Source organism: Cydia pomonella, chromosome 24, assembly GCF_033807575.1.
Source record: "Cydia pomonella isolate Wapato2018A chromosome 24, ilCydPomo1, whole genome shotgun sequence".
Taxonomy (NCBI): Eukaryota; Metazoa; Arthropoda; class Insecta; order Lepidoptera; family Tortricidae; genus Cydia; species Cydia pomonella.
Genome location: NC_084726.1, coordinates 11,974,367 through 11,997,336, shown reverse-complemented (window position 1 = coordinate 11,997,336; position 22,970 = coordinate 11,974,367). Strand labels below are relative to the sequence as shown.

At 37.6% G+C, this 22,970-nt stretch overlaps 1 protein-coding gene across 3 annotated transcripts in view; it reads right to left on the bottom strand.

Moving 5' to 3' along the window:
* The window catches only part of LOC133531143 (nephrin), a 430,180-nt gene that overhangs the window by 334,865 nt on the left and 72,345 nt on the right, over positions 1-22,970 (bottom strand). For all 3 annotated transcript variants that reach the window (XM_061869270.1, XM_061869268.1, XM_061869269.1), the window contains exon 4: positions 21,415-21,594. In XM_061869270.1, coding sequence (XP_061725254.1) covers positions 21,415-21,594 — 180 coding nt within the window. The remainder of the gene's footprint in view (positions 1-21,414; positions 21,595-22,970) is intronic.

Below are 22,970 nucleotides of genomic sequence, written 5' to 3'. Positions count from 1 at the left end.
AGATTTTTAACAAACTAAGCCTAATAATAGAGCAGTCCGGTAGTAAACAGGTTTTTAAAGAAATATTAAAAACATTACTCTTAAATAACATTATTAAAATAATGGCTAATTGACAACGCCTTTTATGACATGGATGAAATATTGCAAATGTAGAATATGATAAAATATTATAATTTTTAATAATTTGTAACTTTATTGAACGCATTATGTGAATATTTTTATATTATTATCTAGATGTTGGTATTAACTAAGTAAATTGTAATTTTGACATGTAATGTATGTGTACATTATTAATAATAAATATGAATATGAATATGAATATGGATACATAGTACTTATATTTCTTACCACGAGTGTGACACTGACATATTCGCAAGTCTTACTTTCTATACATCTCGCTCGCACTATGCTAATACGAGCGAGATGCATAGAAAGTAAAACGCACACGCTAGCGAATATTTATTTTATGTCAATGTCAAACTCGTGGTAAGGCTACTGTTCTTGGTACCGAAAATAACACTATCATAAATTCATAATTTAAAATGCTATCTAAGGGCCCGATTCGAAGAATGATTAAGAGATGCTTAACATCTTGGAAAGAGAAAAGATCGATAACTAAACGATATCTCAAAATTGACGTTTATTTCGATTCTGCTGTGATCTCAATAAGATCTATCTACGATATTTCTAACGTGAAAGTGACATGGGTTGCCCGAATCGTGCTGCTTCTGTCAATTATACGACATACAAACGATATCTAAATGAGAACTTATCTAAACCAGAACTTATCGTTATCTTATCTTTTCCGTATTTAATTCTTCGAATAGGGCCGTAAAACAGATGTCGTTTGCTCAATTTTTTGCTGACGCCATTACTCAAGTTAAGATAATAATGATTCCGAGAAGGATTATTTTATTATCATTTGTTGAAACATAAAAAAATAGTTTTCTACCGATCGTACCCAGAATGTAAATGCATTCTGTGTCCAAGTCTCTAGCTACGCTTACTCAGTTCTCCTTAAAAGTGGCTAAAAACCAGATAACTATCATCGGAACTATGGGAGTAAATCTTTAACAAAACTTGTTAAGCGGACATAAAATAGTGCATACAGCCCTAAAAATATTCATGTCCATAGGGATAGGAATAGTATAGTACTTACAGCCATAAAAATATTTACATTCATAGATATTCGAATATGTTTAAGGCTATAAGCACTCTTTTTACGTCCGCTTGATAAGTTTTCTTAAAGTTTTACTCCCATAGTTCCGATCACTGCATATAATTTTCAACCAGATAATTTTCTTTGAACTTTTTATTATAATACAGTATATTTTTACGTCAAACTCAAAAACATATCAAAATATATGCAGATTTGCTCTAATTTGCAGTAATCCGTTTTTCACTAATACGGCTTTCTTGTTCGGATCAACGGAAATGTAAGCAGTTTCCGTAGCCCATGGGCACTTGCAACTCCCGAGGTATAACATGGACGTTGCCGACCTTAGACTGTATCTTTAGGTATTTAAATAAAAGTAAACAACATCTACCCTCAAATGGCTCCTTAAGCTAATTGAGGGTAAATCAAAACATTACATGATTAAATAATATAGGTTAAAGACAGGCTGTTCTGTGACAGATCCAGGCGGTTATGTATTTGGTTGGTTAACCAATAAATGTTATAACTACCCGAAAATGTACAAACAGTTTGTTTAATTTTATTTAAATACCTCATGATTTCGGACCCGGGTACGTCCTTAAAATACGTCCAAAAGAGAGGTATGGGCATTGTGAATGTCATCTCGCTTTGTGTGGTAGGGCACAGCACAGCGGATATCATTCCAGATCTAGAGCGGAGCCCAACTGGGGAAGTACCTCCATCTTACAGAAAACAGCAGCCAAATAACACTAGACCCTACTCATAGTGTTGTGTTCCTGCCGGTGAGTAAGGTTGCCAGAGCTCAACGAGGGGGGAATGCTAGGGTCGGCAACGTACATGTGAGTCCTCTGGAGTTGCAGGCCTACATAGGCTACGGAGACTGCTTACCATCAGGCGGACCGTATGCTTGTTTGCCACCGACGTAGTATTAAAAAAAAATAGATACAGAGTATAAGACTCCGCACCCTATTTCCAAATCAATGCCAAAAGTGATCAATGCGCAAACAATGAAGGGTTGCTGAAAACATAAACAATTTAAACTTTAGAAGCTGAATATTTTGAAGATTGCTTCTTAGCGGGTATTTCGTGACATCGTGTTCGAGATATCTTTGAACATTATAAACTTCTTTGCAATGTTAATTTTACAGAATTTAAAAATTTAAGTATTTAGTATTAATTTTCAGGTTCCCTAGTTTAAAAACGTACAGTACATATGGCGGTACTTTAGCGCATTAGTGCGATAATTAGCACATTACGTAACTATGTCGAAAATTTAAAGGGCCATATGTACTGTAAAACGTTCTAGGTACTCCCTTCAGTCGTGTTTTAATTTATCGTCACTTGCTTCGAATTGCCTATTTTTCGTACTTGTATCGTAATATACTATTACGTTAGCAATTTATTCATTGATATCTGTCCATAATCAAGTACACGTCATGATACATGACAACTAGATTTTATAGTACATTGTGCAACGAGGGAGGTAAAGTGAAATTTTGGATACGAGGGTGGTAATTCCCCACAGCCGCAGGCTGCAGAGAATTAAAGAACCTAGTTTGCAACCCCGGAGTTACACACAATGTTTTTTCATCACACTTGCGAAGAAAGAACTAAATTTTAAGCGAAATAATTCTCAAATACGGTGACATATCAAACATTCATCCGCCATTTTGGAATTTCTTGACAGGTTAGGCATCGAAGGCACTATTATTCCCAGACAATATTGTTCCCACGGGAGTTATGGATTGTGAAAAAAAAGCTTAACTCCCTAGGGAGTTCAAACTTTTTATTATGCCACTAATTCATACAAACCAAGTAGCGTAAATGAGTTTTACTTTAAAAATACTGTCGTTAATAATTTACATAATTTTTAAACGTGGCTGAATGCCGAATGCCGCCTGTGCCTTCGATACATAACCTGTCAACAAATGACATTATGGCGGATGAATGTTTGATATGTCACCGTAAGAATAATTCCGCTTAAAATTTAGTTTTTTCTTTGTAAGTGTGATGAAAACCATTGTGTGTAACTCCGGGTGTAAGAATGTTGCAAACTCGGGTCTTTAATTCCCTCCCGCCTGCGGCTGTCGGGAATTACCACCAGGGACTGAAAAACCGCAAAAGACCGGTAACCTAAAATAAAGGTATCAATTGAATAGGTATCCAAAGCTAAGGGTACCCGAATAAAATCGCAAAAGACCGATACCTAAGATAAGGGTATCAATTGAATAGGTATCCAAAGCTAACGGTACCCGAATAAAATCGCACAAGACCGATATCTAAACTAAGGGTATCAATTGAAAAGCTATACAACTGTAACGGTACCCGAATAAAATCGCAAACGACCGATACCTACACAAAGGGTATCCATTGAATAGGTATCCAAAGCTAACGGTACCCGAATAAAATCGCACAAGACCGATACCTAAACTAAGGGTATCAATTGAAAAACTATATAACTATAACGGTACCCGAATAAATAAAATGTAATGGGTACATTTTTCAAACGGTACCGCTACAGTTGAAAGGGTACCGTACGGTACCGTTTCAAGTAGACTTCTACTTTGGAATCCAAGATGGCGGCTGTGCACTCGTCATAAAAGTCGTCATGGATATCGTTTTATAGGTTTTAGGGAGTGCAGATTTCGAAAATGATGACCATTTTGGAATCCAAGATGGCGGCCGTGCATTCTGTCATAAAAGTCGTCATGGATATCGTTTTATAAGTTTTAGGGAGTGCAGATTTCAAAAATGATGACCATTTTGGAATCTAAGATGGCGGCCGTGCACTCTGTCATAAAAGTCTTCATGGATATCGTTTTATAGGTTTTAGGGAGTGCAGATTTCGAAAATGATGACCATTTTGGAATCCAAGATGGCGGCCGTGCACTCTGTCATAAAAGTCGTCATGGATATCGTTTTATAGGTTTTAGGGAGTGCAGATTTCGAAAATGATGACCATTTTGGAATCCAAGATGGCGGCCGTGCACTCTGTCATAAAAGTCGTCATGGATATCGTTTTATAGGTTTTAGGGAGTGCAGATTTCGAAAATGATGACCATTTTGTAATCCAAGATGGCGGCCGTGCACTCTGTCATAAAAGTCGTCATGGATATCGTTTTATAGGTTTTAGGGAGTGCAGATTTTGAAAATGATGACCATTTTGGAATCCAAGATGGCGGCCGTGCACTCTGTCATAAAAGTCGTCATGGATATCGTTTTATAGGTTTTAGGGAGTGCAGATTTCGAAAATGATGACCATTTTGGAATCCAAGATGGCGGCCGTGCACTCTGTCATAAAAGTTGTCATGGATATCGTTTTATAGGTTTTAGGGAGTGCAGATTTCGAAAATGATGACCATTTTGGAATCCAAGATGGCGGCCGTGCACTCTGTCATAAAAGTCGTCATGGATATCGTTTTATAGGTTTTAGGGAGTGCAGATTTCGAAAATGATGACCATTTTGGAATCCAAGATGGCGGCCGTGCACTCTGCCATAAAAGTCGTCATGGATATCGTTTTATAGGTTTTAGGGAGTGCAGATTTCGAAAATGATGACCATTTTGGAATCCAAGATGGCGGCCGTGCACTCTGCCATAAAAGTCGTCATGGATATCGTTTTATAGGTTTTAGGGAGTGCAGATTTCGAAAATGATGACCATTTTGGAATCCAAGATGGCGGCCGTGCACTCTGTCATAAAAGTCGTCATGGATATCGTTTTATAGGTTTTAGGGAGTGCAGATTTTGAAAATGATGACCATTTTGGAATCCAAGATGGCGGCCGTGCACTCTGTCATAAAAGTCGTCATGGATATCGTTTTATAGGTTTTAGGGGGTGCAGATTTCGATATTGATGACCATTTAGGAATCCAAGTTGGCGGCCGTGCATTCTGTCATAAAAGTCGTCATGGATATCGTTTTATAGGTTTTAGGGAGTGCAGATTTCGATATTGATGACCATTTTGGAATCTAAGATGGCGGCCGTGCATTCTGTCATAAAAGTCGTCATGGATATCGTTTTATAGGTTTTAGGGAGTGCAGATTTCGAAAATGATGACCATTTCGGAATCCAAGATGGCGGCCGTGCACTCTGTCATAAAAGTCGTCATGGATATCGTTTTATAGGTTTTAGGGAGTGCAGATTTCGAAAATGATGACCATTTTGGAATCCAAGATGGCGGCCGTGCACTCTGTCATAAAAGTCGTCATGGATATCGTTTTATAGGTTTTAGGGAGTGCAGATTTCAAAAATGATGACCATTTTGGAATCTAAGATGGCGGCCGTGCACTCTGTCATAAAAGTCGTCATGGATATCGTTTTATAGGTTTTAGGGAGTGCAGATTTCGAAAATGATGACCATTTTGGAATCCAAGATGGCGGCCGTGCATTCTGTCATAAAAGTCGTCATGGATATCGTTTTATAAGTTTTAGGGAGTGCAGATTTCAAAAATGATGACCATTTTGGAATCTAAGATGGCGGCCGTGCACTCTGTCATAAAAGTCTTCATGGATATCGTTTTATAGGTTTTAGGGAGTGCAGATTTCGAAAATGATGACCATTTTGGAATCCAAGATGGCGGCCGTGCACTCTGTCATAAAAGTCGTCATGGATATCGTTTTATAGGTTTTAGGGAGTGCAGATTTCGAAAATGATGACCATTTTGGAATCCAAGATGGCGGCCGTGCACTCTGTCATAAAAGTCGTCATGGATATCGTTTTATAGGTTTTAGGGAGTGCAGATTTCGAAAATGATGACCATTTTGTAATCCAAGATGGCGGCCGTGCACTCTGTCATAAAAGTCGTCATGGATATCGTTTTATAGGTTTTAGGGAGTGCAGATTTTGAAAATGATGACCATTTTGGAATCCAAGATGGCGGCCGTGCACTCTGTCATAAAAGTCGTCATGGATATCGTTTTATAGGTTTTAGGGAGTGCAGATTTCGAAAATGATGACCATTTTGGAATCCAAGATGGCGGCCGTGCACTCTGTCATAAAAGTTGTCATGGATATCGTTTTATAGGTTTTAGGGAGTGCAGATTTCGAAAATGATGACCATTTTGGAATCCAAGATGGCGGCCGTGCACTCTGTCATAAAAGTCGTCATGGATATCGTTTTATAGGTTTTAGGGAGTGCAGATTTCGAAAATGATGACCATTTTGGAATCCAAGATGGCGGCCGTGCACTCTGCCATAAAAGTCGTCATGGATATCGTTTTATAGGTTTTAGGGAGTGCAGATTTCGAAAATGATGACCATTTTGGAATCCAAGATGGCGGCCGTGCACTCTGCCATAAAAGTCGTCATGGATATCGTTTTATAGGTTTTAGGGAGTGCAGATTTCGAAAATGATGACCATTTTGGAATCCAAGATGGCGGCCGTGCACTCTGTCATAAAAGTCGTCATGGATATCGTTTTATAGGTTTTAGGGAGTGCAGATTTTGAAAATGATGACCATTTTGGAATCCAAGATGGCGGCCGTGCACTCTGTCATAAAAGTCGTCATGGATATCGTTTTATAGGTTTTAGGGGGTGCAGATTTCGATATTGATGACCATTTAGGAATCCAAGTTGGCGGCCGTGCATTCTGTCATAAAAGTCGTCATGGATATCGTTTTATAGGTTTTAGGGAGTGCAGATTTCGATATTGATGACCATTTTGGAATCTAAGATGGCGGCCGTGCATTCTGTCATAAAAGTCGTCATGGATATCGTTTTATAGGTTTTAGGGAGTGCAGATTTCGAAAATGATGACCATTTCGGAATCCAAGATGGCGGCCGTGCACTCTGTCATAAAAGTCGTCATGGATATCGTTTTATAGGTTTTAGGGAGTGCAGATTTCGAAAATGATGACCATTTTGGAATCCAAGATGGCGGCCGTGCACTCTGTCATAAAAGTCGTCATGGATATCGTTTTATAGGTTTTAGGGAGTGCAGATTTTGAAAATGATGACCATTTTGGAATCCAAGATGGCGGCCGTGCACTCTGTCATAAAAGTCGTCATGGATATCGTTTTATAGGTTTTAGGGAGTGCAGATTTCGATATTGATGACCATTTAGGAATCCAAGTTGGCGGCCGTGCATTCTGTCATAAAAGTCGTCATGGATATCGTTTTATAGGTTTTAGGGAGTGCAGATTTCGATATTGATGACCATTTTGGAATCCAAGATGGCGGCCGTGCATTCTGTCATAAAAGTCGTCATGGATATCGTTTTATAGGTTTTAGGGAGTGCAGATTTCGAAAATGATGACCATTTTGGAATCCAAGATGGCGGCCGTGCACTCTGTCATAAAAGTCGTCATGGATATCGTTTTATAGGTTTTAGGGAGTGCAGATTTCGAAAATGATGACCATTTTGGAATCCAAGATGGCGGCCGTGCACTCTGTCATAAAAGTCGTCATGGATATCGTTTTATAGGTTTTAGGGGGTGCAGTTTTCGATATTGATGACCATTTTGGAATCCAAGATGGCGGCCGTGCACTCTGTCATAAAAGTCGTCATGGATATCGTTTTATAGGTTTTAGGGAGTGCAGATTTCGAAAATGATGACCATTTTGGAATCCAAGATGGCGGCCGCACGGTGGGCTGAAAATCGGCCTTCATAGAAATAGAAACCGAAGTATTAATTTTGAACTTTTTTTATTGGAATAGCTTTTGTTGGGTTTTATTATGTCCAAAAATTAATCTTAGCTAATTTGGTTGGAAAAATAATTAATTATATTTTTTTTTTCAAAAACTTTGTATGGCGCGTATCAGAAAAATCGAGTTTTCTCCGAAAATAAAATTTAACCGTAATATCCTGACAGATGATTTTAAAACCAATTATTCTTGATTTTTCCACAATTAGAATTTTCCTACGGGGTGCACTTTTTTTTAATCGATGTACTTATTTTTTTAGTAATTTTTTATTGTAATACGGTTATACTTGTTACTTTGACTACAAAAAATTCATTTGGGTTTGATCGAACCAATAATCTACGAGTAGTGAATTTTTGTTTTAATCAAATGTATGGAGCGTACGAGTAAAATGGATTTTTTTTTTTCAAAAATTAAAGGTATACCGTAATATCCTTACAGATGATTTAAGTACCAATTATTAAGGATAATTTGTAGACATGCGCGAAACAGTACTTCAAAAAGTAATGCTATATCACATCACTTTTTCGAAAACGTAATGTTACACTGAGATATCACATCACTTATCACTCGAAACGAAACATTTACCCGAACGAATACAGCGCGCGATCACATCACTTATCACTCGAAACGAAACATTTACCCGAACGAATACAGCGCGCGGGCGCGCGCGTGATGGCAACGTCACACTCATCACAGTACTAACTACATTACGCAGCGAGTGTTAGGACTCTAGGGCGTATCATATCGGCGCGTCGATCTATTACGAATTGCGTTTTTTCACCGCCATGTGATAGATCGTTTTTGTTAATGTTTTTATTTTTATAGTCGTAAAATATGCATCATAGATAAAAAAAATAAAAGAATATATCTGTTAATTAATGAGATAACGCCATCGAGAGTCACATGGTAGTATTTTTATTTGGGTATATCAATAAAATTATGATATGATACTGATATGAGAATGTACTGTAAACACTAGCTCACTATTAAACTAAAGATAAATAAGTAACTTCACTCGTGCTTCATTTAGTTTGCCGCAAAAGTCAACCAAACCAAACATTTCACAACAATAATAAACAGTAAATACGTTTTTGTTCGTCAAATTCAAACTCGCAAGCGAATTATCATTTAGCCGCATCATTATAGGTAAAATACTAAAAACATTGTAAGCCCTATGGTAACGCATTACAGTTTTAAATCGATTGCAGGTGCAAAAATCCGTTATCGTATCAATTTAATGCAATATTACGCGTTTGAGTGATATCTCATTTGTGATGTTACGCGCATTACTTACACATGTCTAATATTTTGACATAACGCGAACTTTTCTACCGTATGCACTTATTTAATAAAAAATAAAAAACTTATTTTTTCATGCTGAAATAACTTTTGCTCATTGTTTTAATTAAGTAGATAAATAATAAACATACAAGAGTTACAAGTAGAAAATTGAAAATAAAACCATTACATCCATAATTCACTACGCGTAAGTTATTGGTTCGATCAAACTCAAATTCATTTTTTGTAGTCAAAATAACGAGTATAACCGTATTAAAATAAAATATATCGATTTAAAAAAAGTGCACCCCGTAGGAAAATTTTAATTATGTGGAAAATCAAGAATAATTGGTTTTAAAATCATCTGTCAGGATATTACGGTTAAATATTATTTTCGGACAAAACTCGATTTTTCTGATACGCGCCATACAAAGATTCTGAAAAAAAAAAAAACTAATTATTTTTCCAACCAAATTAGCTAAGATTTGAGCTATATGTTTGAGCCTTTTGGGGTGGAAACCCTTGGGCCGTGGGGACCTGGCGCTCACAACATTTTTAAAGAGCTTTCGAAGCGCCTCGTGTAGGCAACGGGTGACAAGAGGGCTGGCTCTTACCTCGCACAACGCATTGGCATTGCTGTCCAGCCACAAGGCACCCAGCTGGAGCCATTTTTTTACTTATAACTTTAGTTGTAGTTTTAGTTTTGAATCTTTTTCCTTTTTAGCTTTATGTAGTTTTGTTTAAGGTATATTTTAATGTAGTTTTTATTTTTTATTTTTCAATAATATATTCTTAGCCGCTACTTACGATAGATTAATTTTGGGACATAATAAAACCCAACAGCTATTCCAATAAAAAAAAGTTCAAATTTAACACTTCGGTTTCTATTTCTATGAAGGCCGATTTTCAGCCCACCGTGCGCCGTTACCTAACTAGTGACGGACGGACGGTCATTTTTTGGTAGGTACATGGAGATTGTATTCCTTACGTCCGACTTACATATTTAAATTGTATCAATTTTATAGTGACATCTGGTGGCGTAGTTTGCATAATCGGAAGTCGACTTTAAGCTAAAGTTAGAGATGTCTCGATTCAATTAATATAAATCGTCTCCATCTTAACTAATGATAACTACATTTCTAAGTGTCGCCCCATAAGTAAGACTGACACCGACAAGGCCAGAGTCGAAACGCGAGTGCAAGACATTCACCATGGAATTCGTGGATTTAGATAAAGTGAAAAGTAAAAGTAAGTGTTATATTCATAATATAGGTCCTCTGGGATCCTCAGATATCGATTTTCATCTCAATCTGAGCTTAAATGCCGAAATCAAAAATGGCGTGCGTTTTCTAAAAATTTGACCACGGAATCATAATAAAGGTCCTCTGGGATCCTCGGATATCGATTTTCATCTTAATCTGACCTTAAATGCCGAAATCAAAAATGGCGTGCGTTTTCTAAAAATTTGACCTCAGAATCATAATAAAGATCCTCTGGGATCCTCAGATATCGATTTTCATCTTAATCTGAGCTTAAATGCCGAAATTTAAAATGGCGTGCGTTTTCTAAAAATTTGACCTCGGAATCATAATAAAGGTCCTCTGGGATCCTCAGCTATCGATTTTCATCTCAATCTGAGCTTAAATGCCGAAATCAAAAATGGCGTGCGTTTTCTAAAAATTTGACCTCAGAATCATAATAAAGATGCTCTGGGATCCTCAGATATCGATTTACATCCGAATCTGAGCTTAAATGCCGAAATCAAAAATGGAGTGCGTTTTCAAAAAATTCGACCTCAGAATCATAATAAAGATCCTCTGGGATCCTCAGATATCGATTTTCATCTCAATCTGAGCTTAAATACCGAAATCAAAAATGGCGTGCGTTTTCTAAAAATTTGACCTCGGAATCATAATAAAGGTCCTCTGGGATCCTCAGCTATCGATTTTCATCTCAATCTGAGCTTAAATGCCGAAATCAAAAATGGCGTGCGTTTTCTAAAAATTTGACCTCAGAATCATAATAAAGATGCTCTGGGATCCTCAGATATCGATTTACATCCGAATCTGAGCTTAAATGCCGAAATCAAAAATGGAGTGCGTTTTCAAAAAAATTGACCTCAGAATCATAATAAAGATCCTCTGGGATCCTCAGATATCGATTTTCATCTTAATCTGAGGGGGCGTCCACAAATTACGTAACGCAAAATTCCTAATTTTTTGACCCCCCCCTCCCCTCATGTAACAGGACCGTCACGCTTATCTGGGCCCCCCCCCCCCCCTTCAATTCCGTTACGTAACAAGTGCTTTGTAAAAATCTTTAGGTTAATATTCAGAAAAGAAAGACAGGTGGTAGTATAGATATTTTTAATCAAAAATCTGTCTGTTTTAATAAATCATTAAACTGTGGTTTCAAGGAATCAAGAAATTTAATCATCTATGAACGGGTTTTGGTTCCATTTCTTAATACATTCTATTAAAGGTAAATCAGAATCGCTCTCACAACTGCGGCACTTGCAGCACGGCGCTGACTGTCTAATAGTATCTGTGTCTGTCTGTCATTGTCGCGTCGCGCGCTCGGTGCTGCCAATATTTTCTCAGAGAAATACCGCAAATTAGGGATGCGAAAAACAATTTTTTTTTTATGTATTATTATAAAATCGTGCGTGACGTAACGCAAACCTTGACCCCCCCCCCCCCCCCTTCCCCAAAGTAACAGGACCGTAACGCTTGGCCTGACCCCCCCCCTCCCTCTGTCCTCTCCCTCTCCCTCAATCTGAGCTTAAATGCCGAAATTTAAAATGGCGTGCGTTTTCTAAAAATTTGACCTCAGAATCATAATAAAGGTCCTCTGGGATCCTCAGATATCGTTTTTCATCTTAATCGGACCTTTAATGCCGAAATTTAAAATGGCGTGCGTTTTCTACAAATTTGACCTCAGATTCACAATAAAGGTCCACTCGGATCCTCAGATATCGATTTTCATCTGAATCTGAGCATAAATGCCGAAATAAAAAATGGCGTGCGTTTTCTAAAAATTTTACCTCAGAATCATAATAAAGATTCTCTGGGATACTCAGATATCGATTTTCATCTTAATCTGAGCATAAATGCCGAAACAAAAAATGGCGTGCGTTTTCTAAAAATTTGACCTCAGATTCACAATAAAGGTCCTCTGGGATCCTCAGATATCGATTTTCATCTTAATCTGAGCTTAAATGCCGAAATTTAAAATGGCGTGCGTTTTCTAAAAATTTTACCTCGGAATCATAATAAAGGTCCTCTGGGATCCTCAGATATCGATTTTCATCTCAATCTGAGCTTAAATGCCGAAATTTAAAATGGCGTGCGTTTTCTAAAAATTTGACCTCGGAATCATAATAAAGGTCCTCTGGGATCCTCAGATATCGATTTTCATCTTAATCTGAGCTTAAATACCGAAATCAAAAATGGCGTGCGTTTTCTAAAAATTTGACCTCAGATTCACAATAAAGGTCCTCTGGGATCCACAGATATCGTTTTTCATCTTAATCGGACCTTAAATGCCGAAATTTAAAATGGCGTGCGTTTTCTACAAATTTGACCTCAGATTCACAATAAAGGTCCACTCGAATCCTCAGATATCGATTTTCATCTGAATCTGAGCATAAATGCCGAAATAAAAAATGGCGTGCGTTTTCTAAAAATTTGACCTCAGAATCATAATAAAGATTCTCTGGGATACTCAGATATCGATTTTCATCTTAATCTGAGCATAAATGCCGAAACAAAAAATGGCGTGCGTTTTCTAAAAATTTGACCTCAGATTCACAATAAAGGTCCTCTGGGATCCTCAGATATCGATTTTCATCTTAATCTGAGCTTAAATGCCGAAATTTAAAATGGCGTGCGTTTTCTAAAAAATTTACCTCGGAATCATAATAAAGGTCCTCTGGAATCCTCAGATATCGATTTTCATCTCAATCTGAGCTTAAATGCCGAATTCAAAAATGGCGTGCGTTTTCTAAAAATTTGACCTCAGAATCATAATAAAGATCCTCTGGGATCCACAGATATCGATTTTCATCTTAATCGGACCTTAAATGCCGAAATTTAAAATGGCGTGCGTTTTCTAAAAATTTGACCTCAGAATCATAATAAAGATCCTCTGGGATCCTCAGATATCGATTTACATCTGAATCTGAGCTTAAATGCCGAAATCAAAAATGGCGTGCGTTTTCTAAAAATTTGACCTCAGAATCATAATAAAGATCCTCTGGGATCCTCAGATATCGATTTTCATCTTAATCTGAGCTTAAATGCCGAAATTTAAAATGGCGTGCGTTTTCTAAAAATTTGACCTCGGAATCATAATAAAGGTCCTCTGGGATCCTCAGATATCGATTTTCATCTGAATCTGAGCTTAAATGCCGAAATCAAATTTGGCGTGCGTTTTCTAAAAAAATGACCTCAGAATCATAATAAAGATCCTCTGGGATCCTCAGATATCGATTTACATCTGAATCTGAGCTTAAATGCCGAAATCAAAAATGGCGTGCGTTTTCTAAAAATTTGACCTCAGAATCATAATAAAGATCCTCTGGGATCCTCAGATATCGATTTTCATCTTAATCTGAGCTTAAATGCCCAAATCCAAGATGGCGGGCGATCATTCAAATTGAGTGACCGGTTTGTATTCGGGTATCCGATCGCGTGGCAAGATACTTTTACTTAAGGGTACCGTTTGGACGGAAGCTTGTTTGGATACCCAAAGTATTGATATCGCTTCCGGAATGCTATTTTAACGGTCGGGTACCCTTTCAAAATTGTTTTAAAGTCTAAGGGTACCGTTTGGATGGAAGCTTGTTTGGATACCTAAAGTATTGATACCGCTTCCGTAATGCTATTTCAACGGTCGGGTACCGTTTCAAAATTGTTTTAAAGGTACTTTTATTTAAGGGTACCGTTTGTACGGAAGCTTATTTGGATATCCAAAGCGTTGATATCGGTACCGAAATGCTAGTTTAACGGTCGGGTACCCTTTAAAAAGACCGGTCAAAACCGTTTTTAAGGGTACCTTTTCAGTCCCTGATTACCACCCTCGCTTCCAAGATTTCACTTTCGGCTCGTTGCACAATATACGGTCACGACGAATTAAAGAAAATATCGATACGAAAAATATTCCAAAAATATGTATACACTACCTTTATATATGGGCAATAAAATCGTGTATACATATTTTTAGCACTTTTTCGTATCGATATTTTCAGACTGTACAGTCAGCATCAATAGTAGCGGATGAAAAAACGCGCCCAAAGTATCTGACATCTCAGATAACTTTTCCAAATATAGATGAATTTCTGAATTTCATGTTCCAAAGTATATCTTTTACAGTCTCAGTTGTTCTATATTAAAGACATCAGGTTTTATTAAACGGTTATAGAATGGTAGATACTTATGAAGCGTTATTTGATCCGCTACTTTTGATGCTGACTGTACTATAATAATACTTACTCAAACATTTCAAACTAAAATTTTAATCTACTTAATAATAACTCCTTCCTCCCGCGTATAAAAATCCCGCATAAAACTAAAAGGCCTTTCGATTTAACCCGTTATAATCAAAGGGATAGTTTTTATAAAGGGTTTAACCCTTCGCCGAGTTTATGGCCCGGTTCAAAGGTTGCAGATGATAGGGTAGTGATGGGGCGTATCGATTTTATGCGACGTGTTTTCATTTTGCGGGGGAGAGGTTATCGTTGAGTGTTAGTGGAAAAATGAGGTAAAGGATTTTAGAGATGCCGACATTTGTCGGTAGGGATATAAAAATGCAATAGATGAAATCTAGTTTAGGTTCGATATAGGTATAGAAAGTGGACAGAATGACAATTTCATGGAAGCGACTCAATTATGAATGAACGAATGTGACATTCAAATAAATGAATAAAAAAACAGGCCAAGTGCGAGTGCGCCTCGCGCAGGGTGGGCTCCGTACCATTATAACGGCAAAAAAAACATGTTTGTTGTATGGGAGCATTAATTATTTTATTCTGTTTTTTAGTATTTGTTGTTATAGCACACGGACAGACGGACAGACCGACAGACGGACGGACAGCGGAGTCATAGTAATAACGTCCGATTCCTTTGGCAACATATAGTCATACATAAAAATATAGATATTACTTACATTTTTGTAAACATGTTTATGTGCAATGAAGTGACATACATACATACATAGGTACCTACATACATATTTGGCTTCGTAACTGTTATCATGCAGGTAACTATGTTAATGATTGAGACAAATAAAACTATTATCCTTAACCTCACATCAAACAATACAGCCATTCCCAAACTTTTAATCCATTACCGCCATAACCCTCAAACTTGGACATAAAATAAATTCATAGACCCATTACCTTAAACTGAACCGCAATAAAAAATCTCATTCTCCTTATCGATAAATTTTATCGACTTTTCCCCTCACTCGCAATAATAGCTAGACTATTTTATAGTCGATAGCCTTTTATTCAAATATAGGCCGGATCCAATAAGCAATTGTGCCTTCTATATATCTTGGACCTCGTCTGACCTCCGAATAACCTTACTAACATTACCAAAGAAAAATCTACTTAATATCTTCACCGAAACAGTCCAGATTCAAAGAACTGAATTCAAGTCGGTTACGTGACAAGCTTTGATCGTGACGTACTCAAACGGTTTATGACTTTTAACCTTATTCTGAATTACGTAAGGTTGGAATTATTTTAACCAGTTTATGTCACTTATGACTTATGAAGCAAGGGAATGCCGTAAGGAAATGTAAGTAGGAGTATTTTTAACTGTATGACTTACCGTAATATATCAGATGTCATCGTTTATTCAGGTACCTACTAGAAACGTGTTTTGCGAAATTCGTGTAATTCGACCCGGGTATGTCCTTAACACATTCACTGCTAGACAAAAAACGGCGCACTACCCCAGAAACCGGTGGTCTATAGCTGCGTACAAAACAACCCGCCCAGCGGGTTGTCCGGCATCTGAACAAAGTTCACGAGCGCCCACCAGGTGGGTTCCCGGCAGTGAATGTGTTAAACTACGTCCAAAAGCGAGGTATGGGCATTGTGAATGTCATCTCGTGTTGTGTGGTAGGACACAGCACAGCGGATGTCATTCCAGATCTAGAGCAGAGCCCAACTGGGGAAGTACCTCCACCTTACAGAAAACCGCAGCTAAATAACACTAAGACCCTACTCATAGTGTTGTGTTGCCTGCTGTTCCTGTGTGCGGAGTGTTAGGGGCGGCAACGCGCATGTAACTCCTCTGAAGTTGCAGGCGCCTATAGGCTACGGAGAGCTTTTCATCTGGCGAGCCGTATGCTTTTAGTATAAAAAACCGGCCAAGTGCGAGTCGGAATCGCGCACGAAGGGTTCCGTACCGTTATTTATAAAAACAGCAAAAAAATTATGTTTGTTGTATGGGAGCCCCCCTTACATATTTGTTTTATTCTGTTTTTAGTATTTGTTGTTATAGCGGCAACAGAAATACATTATCTGTGAACATTTCAACCGTCTAGCTATCACGGTTCATGAGATACAGCCTGGTGACAGACGGACGGACGGACGGACAGGAAAGTCTTAGTAATAGGGTCCCGTTTGACTCTTTGGGTACGGAACTCTAAAAAACATAATAAGTAGCCTTACCACGAGTTTGACACTGATATATTCGCTAACGTCTGTGTAACTTGCTTTCTATACATCTCGCTCCCACTAATACGCCAGTACGAGCGAGATGCAATGCATAGAAACTCATGGTAAGGCTAAAGTTGTTTTCATTTTAAAAGACTATAGGATTTATAGATCCGATTTTCTTACAAATAATTTTATTTATCAGCAGAAATCGCGAAGCGTCTGGCTGACGTAACTGGTGACCGAGCTGGCGACTTCCTCGCACAACGTATCAGCATTGCGATACGACGAGGAAATGCCGCCAGCATCCTTGGTACAATCTATATGTTTTATCGTTATTTATGTATATATTATAAGAAATATAAGTATGTATATTTATGTATGTATGTATTATGTATGTATGGTATGTTATTGTATTATATTTGGTTGTTGTTGTTAAAGTAGCACCGCCCACAATCTCTCTGCTTTGCCTAAAGGTTGACTGGTAGAGAATGCCTCATGGCATTAAGTCCGCCTTTTGTACTATAAGGTTTTCTTTTGTGCAATAAAGATTAAATAAATAAAGGTCGCGCTTTGTTCGCTACGGAGCGTAAACGATTAGCATGTTGGCAACACACCCTGTTATTACAATTAGAAAACGCCCCCGGATCTAGACCCGTTCTCAATTTATACCTAATAAAACGGTTAGGTAATATAAAACTTTGTCTAAACAGTGGAATATCTAGACACGAGTTTCTGTAGTTTAATTTATGATATAAATTATCTGAGCATAAGCTGGAACAAATATAACTTTTAGATTAAAATTTGAAAACACCTACGCGCTCGTGTTTTATCTGTATTAGCTTTTACTAGTATTTAGTTTTAAGTGCTTTTGAGTCGAGTCGGACTCGCCCACCGAGGGTTCCGTACTTTTTAGTATTTGTTGTTACAGCGGCAACAGAAATACATCATCTGTGAAAATTTCAACTGTCTAGCTATCACGGTTCATGAGATACAGCCTGGTGACAGACGGACGGACGGACGGACAGACGGACGGACGGACGGACGGACGGACTGACGGACTGACGGACGGAGAGCGAAGTCTTAGTAATAGGGTCCCGTTTTACCCTTTGGGTACGGAACCCTAAAAATGCCATCCCAATTAAGTTACAAGTTAGTCTTAGCACTTTCAGCTTGATTGCGTTAGTGCCTAGGCAATGTTTTAGCAATTTAGGTCAGACGGCGATTGCCCTGGATCCTGTGAACAAATTAGCTCTAACAGGGACTATATAATGGCTCGCTTTACATATTGGACATTGGCATTTGATCGACAGTTTGAGGTAGGGATTATTTGAAATTTTTTGGCAAACCAAATGTGCAAGTAAATAAGAATGAAGGAAACTATACTCTTCCCTTTCTTTTGGGTGCTAGTACTAGCGTAAAACAAAGACAGTATGTCTCTCTGTTTATGTTTGAAATGAGATTCCTTGGCCAAATTATACCACATATATATTTTGATTTGAAAAATGCGTAAGCAAATATGACAGAACTAATATTAATATTATGAATATCTTCGCTAAGTCTCTAGCAGCAATTTTTAAAAGAAAAATATTTCTTCGGATTATCATCACTTATTAATTTTATTAGGATAATTTTAATTGTAAAAGACGAACACAAAATACAGCTACAGACAAACGGACGAACGGACATGAAGAAACTGTAAGGGTTCCGTTATATACAGGTACCAAAACCGGTTATTGTTTAACATTTAAAAGTTAATTAAAGAGAGCAAGAACTCAATAAATAAATTAATATTTATAGGACATTATTACACAAATTGACTAAGTCCTACAGTAAGCTCAATAAAGCTAGACTTTCGTGGCTAGCGGCCGATGCGACAGTCGCGCGCGGCTGACGCTCGCGACAGTCGTATCTGCCGCGCGTCAGTAATAATCAGTATGAAACCAAGGCTTGTGTTGAGGGTACTTAGACAACGATATATAAATATTTATAAATACTTAAATACATAGAAAACACCCATGACTCAGGAACAAATATCCATGCTCATCACACAAATACATGCCCTTACCAGGATTTGAACCCGGGACCATCAGCTTCGTAGGCAGGGTCACTATCCACCAGGCCAAACCGGTCATCAAAGGTATAAATCATAATTTATTATCCTTGACCAAAATTTTCCTCAAGGTTTACACAAATTTAGAACGCTCAGTATATCACGAAACTATTACAGCGGTATCCACATAACTCAAGGCATGTTTGTTCTGCACTGTCCTTTAATTATACTGTGCTAACAATGGTGGTGGGAACAGCCCACTTATTTAATTTAAAACGACCGTAAAACCAACTAACCATACTCCAAAAGCTCCTATGATCCAAACTGCTGCCTTAGCATGGCCTTCTCTTTATCACCTATCGCGCCATGTTTCACTTTCGCACTTATTAAAACGTGACAGATTTGGTGACAGACGATAAAGTGGCGACCATGCTGACGCCGCCGAACTCGAATATCTTCGTTCACGTGCAACTATTTTTTGAATGTCTAAGTTCTTATAGTAAGTAAACTATTTTTATAAATGCAAGGAATAACTCAGATAATATCAAAAAGAACACTTGTATTTATACATGATTAAGCGTTGAACTTGTAGACCACAGTTTTAGTACTGGACTATAGCAGGGTGGCTTTACGTTATTATAGTCTGGCAAACTAATTTGTCCGTATAAAAAGGCGTAAAGTAAAAATTTTGTATGGGAGTTCGGTCGTTTCGTCTGTTTCGGGAATTAAACGCATTGTTACTGTTAGTGTTGCTTGTTATTAAACACAAGTATAAAAACAAATAAAAATAAGTTCTAAGTCGCTAAAACGTCCAAACTTAATTAATCTGCACTAAAACCTTGTTACAGTTGCGTTAAACAAAGCAATAAACACACACAATAAAAGCGTTGTCTACAGTTGCGTTAAACAAAGCAATAAACACACACAATAAAAGCGTTGTCTACAGTTGCGTTAAACAAAGCAATAAACACACACAATAAAAGCGTCAGGAAAAATTAAGCTTAAACGTAAACCTCTGCCTAAAGTAAAGTTGCCAATCACTGTTCTAAACCAAAGAGACTTATGTCACTCTTAAACGGACAAAGATATGACATTATGCCTTTATGCCTAGAGCACACAGTTGCAAATCGCTGATCAAAATAAAAAAAAGCTAAGTTACTCCAAAACCGATGGAGATATGACGTTATGATCACACCTTCGAAAAGGTTTCAGTAAACGCAGCAGTTACCATAAACCAAATAGGCTGTTCTCTTTACGTCGTATCTTCCGTATATTTTACGACGTTCGCAAAAATATTATTATATCTCCCCAAACACACGGGAAGCTCGTAAATTTTCTAATAACACATAGTTATGGCGAAAATGTCCTTTGTACATTTTAGTTTTAATGTACACTTTTAAGTTTGAAAAAGGTATCACTTGCATTGTTTTAAAGGCTAACAAATACACTCGAGAGCAATAAAAATCGGGTAACTTTGTACGAATATTTAAATACTGAGTTATCGAGAGTATTATATATATAGACGTACTTAATTAAAAAGTTATAATTACCTTAGATCATACCTATGATAGACACAATTTTTTAGACGATTTTCACAAAAGCAATATTTCATAGTAGCGAATTTTCACACACGCGTTTTTCATAATCGCATATTACATTTTTCGCCTTCCTCCATAATATTATATATTTTCACATGTTAGATAGATCGATTTTCATAACAAAACTTCCGTTAGACATATTAAATATTTTAATACGGGTCACTCAAGTATTTTAAGTCGAAAACGCTCGACATGTTTCACTCCGTACCGAGAAGTGTCGTCAGCAGCTTGCGTTGATGGACCGGCGCAGCCCAATGACTAGGCGCGGGCGCCGGTAGCAGCAGGGGCGAGAAACTACCCTCGTTTACGGCACTATTGTGAAATAATGGGTTGCACACAACACTCACTACGAGAGTGACCAATTTTAACATATTTAGGTTGGTTGAAGTCATAACATCATTAACCGGCCGTATTAAAGTGCAGTAGGTTCAGAAAACGGATTTAAAAAAAGCGGCCAAGTGCGAGTCGGACTCGCCCATGAAGGGTTCCGTACCATTTATGACGTATTAAAAAAAACTACTTACTAGATCTCGTTCAAACCAATTTTCGGTGGAAGTTTGCATGGCAATGTATATCATATATTTTTTTTAGATTTTTCATTCTGATATTTTAGAAGTTACAGGGGGGGGGGGGGACACATTTTTTCACTTTGGAAGTGTCTCTCGCGCAAACTATTCAGTTTAGAAAAAAATGATATTAGGAACCTAAGTATCATTTTTAAAGTCCTATCCATAGATACCCCACACGTATGGGTTTGATGAAAAAAGATTTTTTGAGTTTCAGTTCTAAGTATGGGGAACCCCCAAAATTAATTGTTTTTTTTTTCTATTTTTGTGTTAAAATCTTAATTCGGTTCATAGAATACATCTACTTACCAAGTTTGAACATTATAGCTCTTATAGTTTCGGAAAAAAGTAGCTGTGACATAATCGGACAGACAGACGGACATGACGAATCTATAAGAGTTCCGTTTTTTGCCATTTGGCTACGGAACCCTAAAAAGATGGAGACTTACCTATAACAGTGAGCGAGGCGTTGGCCCTTATGACCTTATGCATCTGCGCGGGTCCCACTTGGCACTGGTATTCTGCCTCGTCTTCTAGCGTCGAGTTCACTATCCTAAGGTTGTAAACGCCGTGGCGGCGATCGCCGATCATCGTGTAGCGGGGATAGCCGGGGATGACGGAGGAGAACCCTGGGGAAGAGAATAGTTATGTTAAAAAAAACGTGAATAGTAGAATACATACTTATAAAATTATTTGAGGACAACCTTAGCTACAGAATTAAAGGCTAACGCGTTAAAATTATTCTAGTAAGTCTCTAAGAGCTTAACAAAAAGAGATAATTATGTCGCTGTTGACGCCGCTTCACTGCGTTCAGCGCTGCATTTTATGTTTATTTCAATTTCAACCTGATTTCAACTGCACAGAGTACATATTTGCATTAATCCGGCCCCACGCAATCATAACTTAAATATCGCGTGATATGTACAATTAGCCAATCACAGCTTAGCATCCTCACGACACATATGCCGGAGCCTTCCGCTCCCATACTTGCTTCCATCGCCACATAAACCACATTACTCAAAGCCGTATATTTTGTATCTTTAAACAGTATTTCTTTATTCAATTTGTGGTTTATTTGCCAAAAAGTCAAGTCTCTAAAGACTTCTTGTTCCCATCTGGAACAATAAAACTATTGTACATTTTGTATCTTTAAAACTGTATTGAACAGTATTTCTTTATTCAATTTGTGGCTTTTTCCAAAAAGTAAAGTCTCTAAAAACTTCTTGTTGCCATCTGGAACAGTCTCTATATATGGAACAATAAAACTGTAACACATTTTGTATATTCCAAGCTGTATTGAACAGTACTTCTTTATTCAATTTATGCTTAGTTTCCCAAAAAGTAAAGTCTCTAAAAAACTTTTTGTTACCATCTGGAACAGTCTCTATATATGGAACAATAAAACTATAACACATTTTGTATATTTAAAATTGTATTGAACAGTACTTCTTTATTCAATTTGTGGTTAGTTTCCCAAACAGTCAAGTCTCTAAAAACTTCTTGTTGCCATCTGGAACAGTCTCTATATATGGAACAATTAAACTATTGCACATACTTTTGAATACGAACTAGATATAATGTATTTATATTCTGAAAAGTATTCGAGTTGCAGATACTTTTGGTACGTTGTTACACTACTATTGAAGCTGACTGTACACAATATGCTAATATTGTATTATGGGTAGGGTCAAGGCGGAAACAGTGGCTCAGCACCAACAGTCGCCCAAATATCGCCTCTCTCGTGTTGAAATTAGGATGAGTGAGCCACTGTATCCGGCTTATATCTATTAAGCCACTATTCCCTTCTTGATACTACGTATATAAGTATAGATATTTACCTAAATACATAGGTAAGAACCATCACTCAGGAACAAACATTCGTGATAAACACACAAACAAATGCCCTTACCGGGATCTAAACCCGGGACGTCCAGCTTCTTAGGCAGGCTTCCGAGTAGAATACGGAGACCGTCCAAAAAGTTCCACAAGTCTAAAGTTCAAAACC